This window comes from Gekko japonicus, unplaced genomic scaffold (assembly GCF_001447785.1).
Source record: "Gekko japonicus isolate JY-2015 unplaced genomic scaffold, Gekko_japonicus_V1.1 scaffold319, whole genome shotgun sequence".
In the NCBI taxonomy this organism is placed as follows: Eukaryota; Metazoa; Chordata; class Lepidosauria; order Squamata; family Gekkonidae; genus Gekko; species Gekko japonicus.
Window position 1 is genome coordinate 863687 of NW_015160218.1, and position 18883 is coordinate 882569.

Genomic DNA, 18883 nt, shown 5'->3' on the forward strand with positions numbered 1-18883 from the left:
TTTATCAGCCTCACTGTGACTAGCTTTCCACTGCTTAAAGGAATTCTTTTTACTTTTTACAGCCTCCATTACTCTGTTTGTTAACCATGCAGGCTTTTTCCTATACCTGTTTGTGCCTTTCCTAACCTGCGGAATATATATTTTTTGAGCTTCTAGGATCGTAGTTTTAAATAGATCCCAAGCTTCCCCAATTGTTTTGACCCTTTCTACTTTTCCTTTCAGTTTCCTCCCCACGTGTCCCCTCATATCAGAGAAATTACCCCTTTTAAAGTTAAAAATGGTTGTGTGAGTCTTTTTGGCCAATTCTCTATTTGTACAAATGATGAACTCAACAACATTATGATCACTGTTTCCAAGCGGTGCAATCACTTTTACATCTCTCACCAGGTCTTGAGTGTTACTTAGGACCAAATCAAGGATCGCCTCTCCCCTGGTAGGTTCCGTGACCATCTGCTCCATAGCACAGTCATTTAGAGTGTCTAGAAACTCAATCTCTTTTTCCCGGCTAGAACACATATTGACCCAATCAATGTGTGGGTAGTTAAACCATTCTGCTTCTCCATATTCCGTTTTAACAGTAGTCTCTTGTCTGGAGTAGAGGTTGTAAATCAAAACAATCAGATGCTGTGGCTCACCCATTTCCTTTAAAACCAGCCAGGGGTCATTTTGTAGAAAAAGAGGTGTAGGAGCTCATTAGCATAACTCATTAGCATAACTTATCTGCATATGCCGCACACCCTGACATCACCGGAAGTGTGTCAGAAGGCAACACCCACCACTCAGGCTCCACTGGACTCTTTTGGATTGCTAGCTATAGGGGGGGGGGACGCACAGATCTGCCCTCACAGAGGAGGGAGAGCTTGTACCTGAATAAACTTTGGCCTTAAAGGTGCCACTGGACTGTTTTGGGTTGCTATCTGGGGGGGGCTCTGCAACTTACCTGGCTGCTTCTTGCTCCTCGTGGCCCAACTGAGGGCTTCTGGGAGCAGGGGGTGGGGCTTGTTGCAAGTGCCCGCCCCCTGGGCTCTTTACTGCCAGAGCTCCGCTCCTGTGCGCTCCTGCAGGAAATGACCCCTGAAACCAGCCATAGCTTTTCATGATCCACAAAGTCAAAAGCTTTGCTAGATCAAGATGGGTAGCCATTTTACTCTGTAGCAGCAGAAAAGAGCAAGAGTCCAGTAACGCGTTAAAGACTAACAAAATCTCTGGCAGGTTATGAGCTTTTGTGAGTCACTGCTCACTTCTTCTGCTAAAGCTTTGCTGTAATCTATGAAACACAAGCTGATTTCCTTCTGAAATTCTCTAGTATGCTCCAGTTATCAACGTAAACTTGCAATATGATTCCTAGAGCCTCTTTCTTTTCTCAGTCCAGTTTGAACATCTGGCATTTCTCATTCCATATATGGTAGTCTTTGTTGTTCGATTTTGAATATCACTTTAATCTCATGAGAAATTAATGCAATGGTCTGATAATTGCTACAGACTTTGATGTTTCCTTTTTTCGGAACTGGAGTGTAAATTGAGTGTTTCCAGTCTGTGGGTCATTATTTTGTTTTTCATATTTGTTGGCACAATGTTAAGATTTTAAGGGCTCTTTTTGTAGCAGGAACTCCTTTGCATATTAGGCGACACACCTCTAATGTAGCCAATCCTCCAAGAGCTTACAGAGTTCTTCTTACAGGGGCTACTGTAAGCTCTTGGAGGATTGGCTACATTAGGGGTGTGTCACCCAATATGCAAAGGAGTTCCTGCTACAAAAAGAGCCCTAGATGGACTCAGTTTCTGTAGCTTGGAGTAACTCTATTGATAACCCATCTACTCCTGGTAGTTTGTTTGCCCCAGTTACTCTCAGTGCAGCTTCCACTTCAATTTGTATAACTGTAAGTTCTTCTTCAACTATTTTTGTGGTGGCCTGAAAATATACTTGAAAAACTTGAGGAGGGGGATCCAAGAGAGCGACAACCAGAAAACAATATGTGTGTGTGTGTACAATACAGTTAAGAAGCCAAGCTGCTGCAAAAATTCCAAAATAAAAATACAAGGAGCCGTTTAAAAGTTATGCTTCAGAAACTTACCTCTGCTTGCCAATACTCAGCTGGAGTCAGGTTTAAACAGAATGACAGTATACATGCACTGTTAGCATGCCAGTGTATCATGTAGTCAGATCAAGCATTTCTGCCATGCCCGTACTGCATTCATGGAGGTGTCAGGCTGATTTAAACATGACAGCTATTACATGCTGCTCTGCGTGTGTAAGTTTTACATGCCTAATGACACTTCACTCGGGCCCAAGTTATGCAGAATATGGTATCAGACTGCAGTGGTAAAATTGTGGACTGTAATATGTAAGGTGGGAATAGTATTTCTGAATATTCCTTAGTTGTCCGTATGTAGTATGCAAGGTCTTCGAGACAGGTTAAGATCTGATGATTTCCCTCACTTGGAGTGGAACTGGGAAGTGTGAAAAAGATGGGACTGCAGGAGTGAGGCAAGAGTACATTGGCCTTTGTTTTTCAGGGTTCCATCTGATAGACGTGTTCAGTAACCCACGGTTTATCTGTTTATGAAAGATTATGCTCTGAATTGCTGCAGTTGAAGAAGCCCTGCTTCCAGGCTGAGAGATAATTTCAGATCTGATCCCTGTTGTATCTGATCAAGACGTAATGGAACGGAGACGTCAGGCATGTGAAGCATCTTCAAAAGAACGTTGCAATCTTGACGCGTTCATTCCGAGCGGTCCCCAGACTGGCTCTGGCAGTTCATATCCCACTATCTGCTCAATAGAGGCCCTTGGCATCCTTGATAAGATTTATCCAGAAACTGCCAAGTGCATTCAATACCTTGTTTATAGGTGGCACCTGCAGCATTTGCTATGGCTAGCCTTTCTATGAGTTGATTTACATATCACAAATGAAAGGAAACATCACGCTCTGTGGCTGAGAAAGTATTTCCCCTTCCTTCCCAGGTGGTTTTTGACTAGTTTTGCACTGCTGAAATGTAGAAATGATATCTTTGGGTAAATGTTCAGCATCATGAGAACAGTTTTTACTCAGAAGAAGGAACTGGGTCTTTCGTGGATGGTTTGTTTTAGAGGCCAGTTATACTTCCCAGAGGATAGGGGTAAGGCAAGTGAAAGATGATTTTGTGTATTTTTTAAGCCTCCAGAGGGGATTTTTTTATTAATTTTTTTACCACTACAAAAAACTACAACAGAAAATAGGGAAGGGGAAACTACACATACAGGAGAAAGTAAAGTACCCACTACTATCTAAAAACCCAAGAGAGGAGATCCTCCAACTAGCTTTCATACATCAAGTCTTTTCATCGTTGTTCTTTTTATAAACTGAGTCAAACATTTAAAACCTTTTACCCTCCCCGTTTACCTTTAACTGCCCAATAACAGTACCCCCAATCATCCCCAAGAACCAAAGTTCTCAGAGTCCTTCAGCCTTTACTTCTTCTTTTCCCTTCTCTTCCGCAGCTTGTAGGGACTTTTCGGGGCTGCTGCCCCCTGCTCAGACAGGGAGTCCTCGCCAGAAGAACCAGTTTCCAGCTCGCCACTGGATCTGCTATCCTCTTCTTTTTCCCCGTCCTCTGACCTTCCCAGCTGTTCTTTTAGGAATTCTTGAGCTTTCAGAACAGAGTCAATCTTTTCCTTCTTCTCTTTAATCTTGAACATTACGCCTTCTGGAAATAGCCATTTAGTGTATTTTTGTTTAGATGCATTGAGCAAGTTATCATTCCTTTCTGAGCACGGTTGAAACTTATTTTATTTCCAGAGCTGCAGTGTTATGTATTGCCTATACATAAATAGCTGAGCTTGAATTACACTCCTATCCATCTCTGGTATTGCAAATAGCGAAACCTGATTGGGTTCTCTGCGTAGAAGACCAATCAGGACACTGGAAGGGTACTGGAGGGAAATGAACCTATTGGCAGGGGCGTGGCTAAATCAGCCCGGATAGTTTAAAAGAGAGCCTGTTGCTCTCCTGTTTGTGTTCGTTCCTACCTTGTTAAATAAAGCTGAATCACTTATTAAAGAGCTGCTGCCTTAATTCTCGTACTTCACATGCAGCATGTCCAAGTATCAATTTTTTACACAAAACCATAAACCATGACCCCAGTCAGATTAGTGACATTTCTCTCTAGAAGAGCCCCAAGCTCTAGATGAGGCAAAGCGGTGAGAGAGCTCGTTGTTTTCCAAGCCATCTAAATTTGCCACAGATTGTACCTTGTGGAAAGTAATAAGTATACTAAGTGGCCGTGTGGCTCTGCTATAGTTAATAGGCTAACGGGGAACAGTGGAACCAGTGGGAACACTTCTTAGCATGCAGCAAGCAGTCTGTGGCAGCGCAAGTCTCACCAAGCTTTTGCAGTAAGACACATGCACAATTGAATGTTGCCAGATTATGAAGTGGGCACCCGAATAAGGATCATAATGAATCAAATATACTGATTTTGTTTTCAGATTTTATTTCAGATGGCTTGTCACAATTTCCCAGGAATCTAAGAGGAATGTTTACAAAATAGACTTTTGTCGGTAGATCAAGATGGGTAGCCATGCTAGTCTGTAGCGGTAGAAAAGAAAGAGGCCAGTAGCACCTGAAAGACTAACAAAATTTGTGGGAATTTGTGAGCTTTCGCGAGTCACTGAAGTGAGTATCTGAAGAAGTGAGCAGCGACTCACGAAAGCTCATACCCTGCCACAGATTTTGTTCACCTTTGGCCCCGGTCACATGAGCAGGAAAATCCACACTGGAAGGGAGGCATTTTAGTGGCGGAGCTAAAAGAAGCACGGGAACGCGATCTTACGCTCCCCCGTGGCTTTGTTCTCCCTCCTTCGGCACCCGATCACACTGGGGAGGCAACGGTGTAGTCCCAGCGAGGCAACATGGTGGTCCCGCATTAGTGCACATGCATGGGTCGCGGACGGCTGCAGGATGCTATGGGCTGCCAGAGCGTCCGCGATCCCACGGCCACTGTTGCTGCGGATCTTCCGGTAGGTACTCCATTTTCCCTAGTACTTTTTCGATCCGCATTTTCAGCCAGATGTGATGGGTTAGAGGTGGGTGCACGACGCTTGCCAGATGTTGGTGTCTGATCGCACCAGTTTGATCCGCCCTTAATCCGTCCCCTCCGCATACCTAATTCTCCGTGTGATTGGGGCCTTTGATTTCTCCCAAAGTTTTGGCGTCCTCCATTGTCACAAATACATTTTTGGAGTAAAACATGTGCTATCAGAGATACAGCTGTATTGTGGTATCACGGTGTACCTATGTTTTTGGAATACATATGCAAAAATAAGTATAAATATAATAAGCCCCTGCAAAATTAACCCTTTTAGATGCACAAAGAGTTAGGGTGTCGTGGGTACTGGTTCGGCTGAGGCTGACCCCTCCTCAGATGAGGAAGAGGCAGGGAGCAACTCAGCCTCTGCTGGAGTCAGCCCAGAAGAAGAACCCTCAACAGTCCCTGAGGAGGAAGAGCCCCCAGCAGCTGCACAGGAGGTGCAGCCAGAAGGAGAGACCGATTCTGAGCCTGGGCCAGCACCCCCAGCTGCAGACACCCTGAGGCCAGACTCCCCACCTAGTTCTCCTGAGTGCCCCAGACGTAGGGCACGCCAGAGGCTGACTATGCAGGAGCAAAGAAGGAGTGCCAGGCTGCAGCTCCTGCAAAGGCAATGGGAGGAGTTGTAAGCCTTTGCAGACTCAACTCCCAGGGAAGGAAGGACCTGTTCAAAAACCCTCCATGCACCTGCTTCAGCACAGCAGCAACTCTGCGTCATCAGACCTGCTTCTGAGTGTGCAGCAGCCGCTCCTTTTCCTTGGAAACTTGCAATCTTGACAGCACATAGGGTTTCTGAGACAGCATGATCACATCCTTCTGCAATATAGAAACAGACAGAGAAAAACCCTTAGTAAAGTAGCCCTCTATATGCCAAACATATTTTAAAAGAATTAAAAATGTGGTTTTCAGGATACAGATATTTGTTTTTATTTCATTTATTTTTTGGGTAATTTTGTGTTTAGGCTGCAAGACACAATGCCGTTGTTTTGTTGCACTACGTAAAGCAAAAAAATTTCATTTCTGAAAATACTTTTTTTGGTAATTTTAATAGCATTTATAAATATGAAAGGAATAAACCTTTTTTCTTACATGAAATCTGTTATCTCCTACCTAAAATTTTACTATTTTTCTGGAAGACGACCAGAGCAGACACCATCAAATAGAACTAGGAATGTGCACTTGGATATATACCCCCCAAAATCCCTTACTGGTATTTTGGGGGTATATTCGGATAACCGGAGAGGTATTCAGGGTGCTTTGGAATATCATCTCTGGGTACCATATATTCCTGCAAATAGCTGGGAATAACTGGAGTCAGCATTTTAAGGATCCCAGGCCTGCCCTCCCCCAACAGGTTGCCTTGCCAATAGGAGGTAGGAGGAAGAAGAAGAGGAAGAAGAGATTTATACCCCACCCTTCACTACCCAAAGGTGTCTCAGAGCGGCTTACAAACTCCTTTCCCTTCCCCTCCCCACAACAGACACCCTGTGGGGTAGGTGGGGCTGAGAGAGCTCTTGACAGAAACTGCTCTTTTTCAAGAACAGCTCTTATCAGAACTACGGCTTGCCCAAGGTCATCCAGCCAGGTGCAAGTGGAGGAGTGGGGAATCAAACCCGGTTCTCCCAGATTAGAGTCCGCGCACTTAACCCAGCCCAACCCAAGGAAGGTGGCTCCTGGTCAGTTGAGTCTTTCCTGGACTGGGGAAGGCAGCTCCTGGCCTAGCTAAGCCAGGCTCAGGGCCAAGTAGAGACGCGGGTCTGGTTGGTTCATTCTCCCTTCCGTTTGTGGGTGGGGCCCTGTTTCGAGGCTGTTTTTTTCCCTTCCAGACCCTACCCCTGCAAGTAGGATGGCAGGGGCACCTTGTTCAGAGGCCATAGAATTGGACCTATTGGTCCAATTCATGTGGAATTCATAGGGTCATTAGCAGCCAGACAGCACTGGAGCCCCTGCAATCTCAGTGGGTGATTTCCCACAAGCGCTGCTCCACGCTCACTCTTCCCTTTGCCTCGATGGTATGTGTCAATTTCACACAAGCTGCTGCACGGCCGCATTTTGCCCTGCAGCTTCGCGTGATTCCCCCCGCGTCTACTCAATTCTGTTTTTTGAGGATCGAGTAGATGTGGGGGAAATCGCGCGAAGGTGCGGGGCAAAATGCAGCCACGCAGCAGCTTGTGTGAAATTGACACATCCCATGGGGGCAAAGGGAGGAGTGAGCACAGAGCAGCGCTTGTGGGAAATCACCCAGTGTTATTTGGTTGTACAACAGCCACTCCAGTCCCCCTGAAAAACGTCCCCTGTAGGAACTGGAATAATCCTTGAATCCCAGAAACCCCTGAACTTGAATCTCAAAACATTATTGGGCCCCCTGGATACCATCACAGAATTTATATAAAAAAATATGCCCCCCTCCCCGGGTGCACATCCCTGAATAGAACCACAGAGTATTAACAGAATGAAACTAGGGCCCCGGTCACACGGGCGGGATATCGTGGGGGGGAGGCATGGCTAATTGCCCCGGAGGAAACTAATGCGCAACCGCCCGAGCACACGTCCCGGTCGAGGTACCGTGGTCTGGGGAAAATGCCGATCAGACGGGTATCCTGCAGCGTGGCACAGAAGCCACGCCGCGCAATCGCACTAGCAATTACTCTTTGTGCGCATGTGCTGTTGGGTGCTGTTGCGCAACCTGCAGAGACGAACAGCTGCAGGCGCCAGATGCCACATAAGTCCACCGGGAACGCGATCAGACGCCCGCCCTTGGCCCGTGGTTTCAGGAAACTAGTACCTCATAGGTACTAATTTTTAACTCCGCACCTTCGGCAGGGAGCCACGGGTTCGCCACGGGAGCACTGTGTTTCCCAGATGTTGGGGTGAGATCGTGCCCGGAAAATCCACGGGACTCCCGTGCCTCTCCCTCGGCAACTTTGCCGTGTGACCGGGGCCTAGGATGATTTGCTCATCCCTGTGATTTGATGAAGTTTTAGAAACTATGTCACAAATGGGTTGTCGAACTGAATGACTTTTGCAAAGTCTTGTCAGCTTCATCTGGGACTGAGTAAAACTAAACCAGCCTTACAGGGCAGGATTGCAAGAGGTCAGGTGTACAACGTAGCAAATAACAGTTGCAGGCAGGTAGTTGGCAGGATGCATGCTTGTGATTTGTACAGAACGGCAGCTACAGGCCTAAATAGGTAAGAAGCAGGTGATGCAGAGCTAGGTCTTTCTACCATTAGCAAATTACTACGATTATTGAACCAAGGAGATGCAGATCTTTATATAGTCCCAGTTCTAAGCCCATGCTGGGCCGAGCCAAAACTGTAGTTCCAAGTATGGCCACTCACATTAGCTGTAGATTGTTCCACTTGCATGTTTGTGTCTGTGGTGGTACAGGGAGTAAGAAGCTGGGGGCCTGGTTTCCCAGAGTTGTCTGTTGGAGACCCCCCAGTGCCTTACTCATCTTAACCATATATTTTTCTATATCTCGTCTGAATTCTGTCCCACTTCAACTGTGTTGGCTATAAATCTTAAATAGTAGGTAAAGTCATATCTTGTCTATGTTTTATATGTGGATTTAGAAGACTTTTCTAGGATTATGTTTTTGTAAAAGCAGAGAAACATGTTTTCAGTGCCTGTAGTGTTACTTTGTAGTCACTGGAAACGGGCATAGATGTCTCAATTAGTTTGCCATCCAAAGATAAGCAAAGGTCTGAGTGGTACAAGGGGTACCCCGCGCCTTCAGTTGTGGGAGGTCAGATGCGTGGCATAGATCTCTGATTTGTGAAAACAAAGTATGTTAACCACATAGGCCTTCAGGGTAGATTTTTAAAATGTATGATCTGGTTTTTTATTTATTTACTTAATTAGTAAAATTAAAGGTGTCTGGCTTTGTGATTACTTAGTGAAAGGGACTCTGCATGTGTTTGGAAACATTGTTGTCTTGATCACACTGTCTAGGGCTGAAGCGCAGTATTGAAAAAAGGCTCCAAAACTGTAGTAATGGGTACCATTAAGCATATGTCGGTCTCCTTTATTGAAATGTGTCTTCTTTGATTCAGGAGGAATGCCAGAACTATGTCCGTGTCCTGATTGTTTATGGCAAGAAGGTTTTCACCTGTGGTACGAATGCCTTTTCACCCGTGTGCTCCAGTAGACAGGTAGGTTGTTTTGCTCAGATTTCGGAATGAATCAGAGTTGAATGAAATGGGGTCACAGAAGAAAAACTTATGAAGATCATATTTAATTTTTTTTAAAAATATCCTCCATCATCCATGAAAAACCTCTGAGGTTTATTTAGAATAATCAGAGTAGAAACGGTCAACCAAAGGAAAGTGGTACAAAGGAAGAGATGTAATGATGTGCCGGGGACATTTATGGTATATGAAGACTAGCATCGACTTTGACAGCTAGAATGTAAACCTTATATAGGTAAGAAGAGCTGGTTTATATACTGAATAAAATTAAGATTTATTCCAGCCTCTAACTGTTGATTCTGACTGCCAGTGACTTGGGACGCTCTCTGTCTTACTGTCTGAGACTGTTAGCTTCAGAACAGGCTGCCTGTTTTTGACCTGCGATGCCCAAGGGATCAGTAATATGCTAGCAGAATGTTTTGTGGCAAAATGGCACCAATGAACTCATAGACAAAATGGCTTCCAGAGAGGGGGACAGTCAGGCCATTTTTTGCCCTAAATGGTCAGAGCTCTGTCCCTATGCATTTAGATCGCTTCGTACTGCATTGTATATGGGTTGCTGCTATGACATAGAGCAGTGATGGCGAACCTTTGAGAGACCGAGTGCCCAAACTGCGACCCAAAACCCACTTATTTATCGCAAAGTGCCAACACGGCAATTTAACCTGAATACTGAGGTTTTTCTTTAGAAACTTTATTTCTACATTAACTTAAGACGATCCAAACAAAGTAAGGAAAGCAACCCCAAATGCTTTCATTTACTTAAAATTATTTGGCAGAGAATTTGACACTTTAATGATGGTCTGGGCCTGGCTGGGGTGATGGCACGCGTGCCCACAGAGAGGGCTCTGAGTGCCACCTCTGGCACCCGTGCCATAGGTTCGCCACCACTGACATAGAGGATGACAGCTACTTACAACTGGCGGCTAGGCATCTGGCAAATGGCAAGGGTGTTCAAATTGGCAAATTGCAAAGGCCACACACTGGATTTGATCTTTGGTTAGGGTTGCCAAGTCCCCTGGGAGGCGGTGAAAACCCCGCCCCCAAAGTGCCAGACATGCCTGGTGCGATAACGCCACCCGGAGGTGACATCATCACGTCGGGCACGTTGCGGGGGGACGCTCTATCATTTGAGGGAAAACTCTGTGGTTTTCCCTCGAATGATTGTGGCCCCACCCCCAAGAAAACTCCCGGCAGGGTCCTGGACTCTCCCCGCTAAAGCCAAGGTAAGACTTGGCAACCCTATCTTTGGTATAGGGTTGGATGTTGATCTGACTTCGAAGGAGAATGTGCCATGGTCAGACCATCTGATTTCTGAAGGCTCAGCTGGATATTCCGATCCCCCCCCTGTCTAGGCGGCAAGCTAATTTATGCTTGCCCGTGGAAACTAATGGACAAATTGGGTTCCAGAATGCTCTGTAGGATCTGATGCCTTCTGGCGACTCATTGGATGAGCTGATAGAAGACTGGAAGTCCCGTCTTCTTGAAGCCATCGGTGTAGTTGCTCCCTGACGTCCTCTCTGCTCCCATCAAAGGTCATCCCCCTGATATTCTATGGAACTCGGGGAGATGAAACGAGAACTCAGATGACTTGAGCAAGCTTGGCGGCACGCTTGCAACGAAGCTTCAAGAGCATCTTCTAGGACGCTTATGAAATCCCATGAGGTGGTGGTGAAGGCTGCAAAGAGAGAATTCTACTCAGCCTCGATCACTAGCTCACACCCAGCACAATTGTTTAGGGTAATTAAATCTTTGACTTCCTCATGGAAAGAAACCAAAAAAAGTAGTAATTCGGCCATTAGCTGTGAGGCATTTGCAAGCTTTTTTTGCAGACAAAAATCTTGTCTCTCCGCTGCGACCTACCTGCCAATGTTGACATGGTAAATGAACTGGAGGCCCCCTGGCTGCCTTTGGATTTGGTTTTTGACAACTTCAGCCTGCTCTCCTCTGCTCATGTTGACAGGATCCTGTGTGCTGTTAGGCCATCCATATGCCTCTTAGATCTGTGTCCCTCATGGCTGGTGAAAGCTGATGATGAGGGGATATGGGGCCCACTGATAGACAGGGGTGTATCCAGAGGGTCTAAAAGAGGCTGTGGTAGTAACGCTTTTGAAGAAGACATCTTTGGGTCCTAGTGATCCTACCAATTACTGCCCGGTTTTGAATCAGTTGTTTCTGGGTAAGGTTTCTGAGCACTACAGATAAGGTTAGAATTTCAGCAGCCAATCCACATACAAAAGAACCTCCTCAGGAAACAGGAAACCTCCTCAGGAAACAATCTATATGCAAAAGAACCTCCTCAGGAAAGCGCCTCCATTAGCATGTTCATAGCCTGGGGGACTCCTACAAGATAATGACTCAGCCCTACCCCGCCTTCTGGAGTAGATATAAATTACCTGCCTACCATTTTTCTTCTCACCTCGACACAGAGAGTACTCCATCTTTCTGCGTTATACCTCTGAGGATGCCAGTCACAGCTACTGGCGAAACGTCAGGTTCTACAATGCCAAGACCACGGCCACACAACCCAGAAAATCTACAGCAACTAATAGAGAGTTGCGTAAGGATGGCGTTCCCTGGGTCCTTGGTGCCATGGACCTAGCTCTTGGTGTGCTTAGTTTCATGGGTATTGGTTTAATCTACAGGCACGTAGGGATGTTACATTATGCACAAATGTATTTCTTGGCCAAATGTGCTATGTCAAACAACTGTCTTTACTGTTTCCCTTTCTGTTCATCCACCACCTTTTAAATACAGGTAGGAAATCTTAGCAAAATAATTGAGAAAATAAACGGGGTCGCTCGCTGCCCCTATGACCCTCGGCACAATTCAACAGCCGTGATCACATCACAGGGAGAGCTATATGCTGCAACTGTCATTGATTTCTCTGGACGGGATCCTGCTATTTACCGCAGTCTTGGAAATGTCCCACCTCTTAGAACAGCACAATACAACTCCAAGTGGCTCAATGGTAAGAATGCTCTAAGAAATAAGATCACTGACACTGGCCAGACGGTCTTAGGCAACTGCTCTTGCTTCATAATGAAGATCTGACATGATATGGGAGAGGGGTTTGTTGCAGAAGTGGGTGGGACATTAAGGAGATGTAAGCAATAAAGTGGGTGATTTCATCAATTTCTGGGGGGAACGTGGTACAGCTGTGACGACTGGTTAAATCTCTCTCCTGTCTGCCAGTTCTCACAATAAAGACCCATAATGCAGTTAGTCCATTTTCAGGTATGTTCATTGGAAACCTATTCCATTTTATCTGTGATAGGATTTTCCTCTGAAAAAGAGTTCCTATTCCTTTAAAAGCTGTATGGGCTATAGTGACATTACATTTCAAGGCACAGCCATATGCTATGATTATTTGGGTTGACAATTAATTCAATATAGGCTGCGGTCACACGGAACATTAGCCACCCACGCTAGAGAGACGGAAGATAGGTGGAGTTTCCAGGTGAGATCTCAACAGCACATCTGGGAAGCGCAGCGCTCCCGTTGCTCAACCGAGGCTTCCCGCCGAAGACGCGTGGCAAAAAACTAGTACCTTGGAGGTACTAGTTTCCGGAAACCGCGGGGCAAGGGCGGGCGCCTGATCGCATTTCTGGTGGAATCCCGTGGCATCCGGCGCTCGCCCATGTCCCGTCGCAAAGAAGGTGTGTTTTTTTAAAAGTCTCCACAGGATGCGCACAAGCACCCAATGGCGCAAGCACATACTTGGGTAAAAAAAACCAAAACCCTGTTTGCCACGGCAGCGCCGCTTCTTTGCCATGCCGTCTGATCGGCACCTCCCCGGGCTCCCCACCACCATCACCGGACGTCGGCGGGACGTGTGATCCCGTGGCCGCGCAGTAGTTTGCTCCGGGGCAAACAGCCACGCCTCCCCCCTGCGATATCCGGCCCGTGTGACCGGGGCCATTAAGATTTTTATTGTAGCATGGAAGTTAATTTTTATGTTTTAGGCACAATGACGAATTGCACGATCAGTATATGAAATAAGGATTTATGGTACATTAGGCCTGTATTCCTCCCACCATAGTGCCATAGTGATCCAGCAGTTCTTCACCTCCCTGTCTCCCTCTCAGTCTTGTCTCCCACAATAGGGAGCCAAATAATCAAAGCCTTTAGTAGGCAGGCAAGAGGAGAGAACAGTTGACCCATTGCCACTTTTGACCTGTTGGGCTACCATCGCATGGTCATGTGGGAATTCAGTCCTGCGAAGATTCCGCTTGTCATGGACTCCTTTGAGAAATTAAAGTCTCTTCCCTGGGAAAAAGTGGCACACCCACTGCAATAAAGTTTTCCCCTTGAATCGGAAGCAGCCAGAACACTCCCCCCACCTCCCATCATGCAACTAGCATTTACCTAGAATTCTCAGTTATTTGAATTTTCTAGATGGCTGCAATGCACCCAGTCTTTGTGGGACAGATTAGACTAAGCATTCAACACAATTGTGGTTCTTTTTATTTGAATTAATAATTAGCCACTTTTTAGCTCTTCCTCGGGTTCTTCAGATTAATGAGATTATGCTTCTCTTTATTTGGGTGAATATTGTATTTTGAGTTTAGATGTCTTGTTTCTGAGAATTTTGACATTAACTTACTTCAGCATCTTTGACTGTGATCAGAAGTGGATGCATGGTCCGTGTGACATAGGCTTGCCAAGTCCCCCCGGGGGGCGGGGAAACCCCCCCCCCCAGAAGCCCGTTCCCCGCCGCCACCAGATCGGGCCCCGGGGGAACTCCACCCCGACGTGCACGTCACCAGGAAGTGACGCGACCATGCGGGGCACACTGGGGGCGGGGCCACAGTCATCCGAGGAAAAACTCGTCGAGGGAAAAGTGTCGTCACGTCACTTCCTGGTGATGTGGATGCAGCGCGCGCGTGTGCGCGCTCCGAAATCAACCTGGGAGTCCCCCGCTCCAGAACAAGGTGAGACTTGGCAACCCGAGTGTGACATGTAGTCCAGAAATTTTATATAAAGAGTTCAGAACAAGAATTCATACAGTCAGGACGGGGAAACAATAGTCTTAACATGCACAGACAGTATAGAAATGTAAATATCATAGGTATTTAGGTGTCTTTGTTTTTAAGTCTTAGCACCCTTTTTTGATCCTAAACACCATAAGGTAACTGCTAAAGCATTCATAGATGCATATACATACAGTATTACTTAATGAATAGCAGTCACACATTTAAATTACTCGCACTTAAACTTTGTGTGATGTAATGTAGAGGCTTTGTCTGTTGTGTTTGATCTGTGCTGACCATTTTACATAATTCATTTATCACTTCTGTTTCATTCCATTGGGTGATTAATTTGTCTATGCAAATCTGTCCTAAGCCACATAGAATTCACGGGTTTTGTAGACCAAACCAGCCCCTTGAATTCAGCCCCAAAGTAACAGAAAGCAGTTCAAGTGTTGCAGTGTAAATATAATGTGCTGTCAGGGCCAAATTTCATGAGACATTTGACCATGACGGGGCTGGGATCTTCTAACTTCCCTTAGATTCCCTGCTGCCAGATGGCAGCTCCAGGAAACTTGTTTCCCAAGTGCCGCAGAGCATGATTCAGATATTAACTGTAGTGTGTGGGGAGGAGGGGCTTCTGCCCCCTGTGCCATTCTCCTGACCCAAGATGGCCCCGGGGAAGGGTTGCGTGCGTACCGGTTACTGCATGTGCAGCCTGTGTTGGGAATGGGGAAGTAGGAAAGTTCTGTTCTGCTGTTGGAAACTTGAATCTGGATTCAGCTCAGAGAGTTTTGGTGTGTGATCTGCCATTCCTTACTTTTGAGCTGCAAAAGGCAGCCAGCTCTTCCTTTAGTCTTGAGTAGTCATTTTAAATGGGGTCCGTAAAGTGCCAATTAATGTCCTGTTGTTTTCTCCCTTCTGTAGGCGTGTCTTTTCTGTTTTCTATAGGGCCATTCAGAATGTCAGGTTGGACACCTGAAAGCTATAGTTCTTACACCACTTCCCCCAAAACAGTCCAATTAAATTCAGCAAGACTTGTCTGCAACCCGTGCTATGAAAACTGAAGCTCTGGTACCACCTCCAGATTGTTGATAAATAAAAGTTGTGTCCAGAATTATAAAAAGAAATTCCCCCTCCCAAACAAAACACTTGGTTTGATACTGTCTGTATGACACTGCCCCTAGCAAAATGCCTGTCATAATGACAGATGGAGCGAAGTAGTAGAAGCCCCTCCTCCTCCTCCCAGACAGGGAGAGCCAAGCCGCTCAGTGTCAAAGTGAATGGCAACCTATTGTTTATATCACAGAAGATAAAAGCAAGCACTGAGATATATTATAGGATGAGGGCTAAATGTCTTTCCTGAGCCTGGTGTCCCAGCCAATGAAGCTCCTTCAGTCTGCACAGTGTCTTCATATTCCATCCATTTCTGTATGTTGGTTATCCTAGGAGTGTCTGGCTTCTGTTTACCAGTCTGTACCAGGTCCATCGCCAGGAATATTTATCCTGGGGGGCTCCGGGGTTATTGGGGGGGCTGGTGGTGCTGGGGGGTTAATTTAAATTTAAAATTTAATCCCAGCGAGGGGAGTAAGATCGGGGGTTGGCCTCATTGCTGGCTGGGCGAGTCTTCTCCCTGCTTGCTAGCAGGAAGAAGACTCAGCGGCTGGCAGCATAGACCACGCAGTTGCCCCCCCCTTCCCCCACCAGCCAGCTGAGCAGAGAGGTGGTTTAAACTTTAAGCCCCCTCTCTGAAGTCACACTGCATCTGTGGCATGATTTCTCCATTGTATCCCCGGCCACGATGACCTGGCTACAGTGATCCATGCGATGGTCACCTCGAGATTAGACTACTGTAACGCTCTTTACATGGGGCGGCCCTTGTCACAAATCCGGAAGCTGCAGCTAGTGCAGAATGCCGAAGCCAGGCTTCTGATGGGCCTTCCTAAATGGGAGCACATCCATCCTGCGCTGAAGGCACTGCACTGGCTGCCAGTAGCATACCGAATCCGCTTCAAGGTGCTGGTACCTTTAAAGCCCTATATGGCCAGGGTCCGACATACCTGAGGGACTGCCTTTCCCCATATGTACCCCAGAGAGCACTACGGTCTGGGGCATGACATCGACTGACCATTCCAAACCCTAAGGATGCCAGGCTCACTGCCGCCAGGGCCTTTTCAGTGGCAGCTCCATACTGGTGGAATGAGCTCCCAGAAGAGATCAGGGCCCTGCGGGATCTTTTACAGTTCCGCAGGGCCTGCAAGACGGAGCTCTTCCACCAGGCTTTCAATTAGGAGCTGCCACTACCACTACCACCATCATCTGTGGCTATGGGTTGGCCTGGCCTGGAGATTGAGCCACACCATTGCTCGATGCCAAAAGATCACTGACTTTTTAAAGTGTTTTAACTTTTGTATATGGATTTATGGTACTGGGTACCGATAAATGTAAGCCGCCCTGAGCCTGTTTGCGGGGAGGGCAGGGTATAAATAAATAAATAAATAAATAAATAAATAAATAATAAAAAATTAATTTGTGCTGCCTCTGCGGTGCAACTCCAGAGAAGGGGTTTAAAGTTTAAATACCCTCTCTGCTCAGCTGGCTGGCAAGGTAAGGGTGCGTGGCCTCCATTGCTGGCTGCCGAGTCTTCTTCTTGCCGGCAAGCAGTGAGAAAGACTTTGCCAGCAAGAGTCTGCGCCTCCCCTCTCTTCCCCCCGCCTGCCAGCTCCTTGAGCTCCCCCACCGGGGGCGGCATGCCAGACTTCACTTTGGGTGGAGGGAGGAGGGAAACCTTGTGGGGCTGTCCCTTTAAGGGAGGGGGCGGAGTCCCCAAGAGCCCCACCATAGCTATGGGCCCGGTCCGTACAGACATATGTGCAGACGTCTCACGGTAAGTTGAATTCTGCAAGAAATTGCCAATGGAAAAAGAAGGAGGGGGGAGAGGACAATTGCGATGCCTTGCTCTCTCCCCTACCCCCCAAAATCCATACTGATGAAGGACTGGGATCAGAAGAAGTTCAGCTGTAACCTGTTCGCTCCCACACGTAGGGGGAAATGGGCTCAAAAGGGGTACGCTGTCCTGTCGGTTTTGTGTCACTAAGGCAACCACTGTGTGGAGGGGGCTCAGACCTGGGCTTCAGACCCAAGCTCCGGAGGTCGTGCTTTCTCTGTGCTCAGCTCCCCCTCCCCACTTCTTTGGCGGCCTCAGTGAGGAAAGGGGATGCCACTATTTCATGCCACAGGCGGGGTGAGGTAATTGGGTACTGGCTGAGGTTCCCTTGGCCTCCGGAGCGACCCTGCGGAATGTGAACTGGGCTCTGTAAAAGTGTACGCTCTGACTCACTTCCTGCTCAGCCGACGCAATCCTCCTGCCACTATTGGCCCACCCTCTGTTCTGTTTGCTGCCGCCAGCATCATTCAGTGGTAGGTATGCGACAGCAGAAGCATTCATTTGCCACCCTCGTTTGGGACCAGTTTAGGAGTCTGAGGGGGCTCTATTGGTTAAGTGCACGGACTCTAATCTGGGAGAACCGGGTTTGATTCCCCACTCCTCCACTTGCAGCTGGCTGGACGACCTTGGGCAAGCCGTAGTTCTGATAAGAGCTGTCCTTGAAAAAGAGAAGTTTCTGTCAGAGCTCTCTCAGCTCCACTTACCTCACAGGGTGTCTGTTGTGGGGAGGGGAAGGGGAAGGAGTTTGTAAGCCGCTCTGAGACTCCTTTGGGTAGTGAAGGGCGGGGTATAAATCCAATCTCCTCTTCTTCTTCTTCTATCATTGGCAGGGACTCCTTTCTTCTTTGCTCTCCCTCTTCCCTATTTAGCACATGTGATGTGCGCATAGGGACATTCCACTTAAAATACATGGAGTTCTACAGACAGATATTTAAGCGTGTACATAGCAAAATGGTTCACACACCAGTATAAGTAAGAGGTCTTATAGTAACAGTCAGATGTCAGTGAGTTATTCTAGCAGAGTGAATAATTTAAGATTAAAAAACTGCTTTGGTGCAGATATGCCTTATAATGTACATTGCTGCAATGCCGTTAATGCATGCCACAGTATGTGGGGGTGTGTGGGGGGGTGATAGGTATTATTGCATTAAGTCAAGGAATTTTACATAATTACTCAGCAGAAAAGAGAGGCATTGGTTGGTTCTTGTTTTGATTAACTGTGATGTTTTAGCTCATTGCCTGGAGAATTAATCAGTTGGTTGACTGAAAAACAATACTGAGTCACTTAATGTTGGCTTCTCTGCAAGAAATTCCTCTTAAACCCTGAAGGCTCCTGCTGCCTATATGGTAACAGATCCTTTCATGGCTCCAGGGGATTTACGGTATCATCCCTGTATCATCATTCAGTACAACCACAACTGGCAAGAAAATAATTCTACCTGCACATTCCCCTTTCCCCGCCTGCCTTGGTCTGTACACCTGCCCTAAAGCGGCTGTCTGTGTGGTCTGCAAGTTCTCTCTCCAGTGGACGTGTATGCGCACACACGCAAACACACACCCACAAAGCCCCAGCAGCAGAGCACGATGAAAGAAACAGGCAGTGAAGGAGACCGCCTGAGCCCAGAAGCAGCAGCGTTTCAAAACACTTTATTACAAATTATCGGTAGCAAACTACCATGTGCTAACGACATATTTCTGCTTCTGTTTTC

At 46.8% G+C, this 18883-nt stretch overlaps 1 protein-coding gene across 1 annotated transcript in view; it reads left to right on the forward strand.

Annotated features, from left to right (window-relative positions):
• The window catches only part of SEMA5B (semaphorin 5B), a 241701-nt gene that overhangs the window by 62208 nt on the left and 160610 nt on the right, over window positions 1-18883 (forward strand). Inside the window, exons 4-5 of the mRNA XM_015410841.1 lie at window positions 9123-9221; window positions 12015-12228. Of these exons, the coding sequence (XP_015266327.1) occupies window positions 9123-9221; window positions 12015-12228 (313 nt within the window). The remainder of the gene's footprint in view (window positions 1-9122; window positions 9222-12014; window positions 12229-18883) is intronic.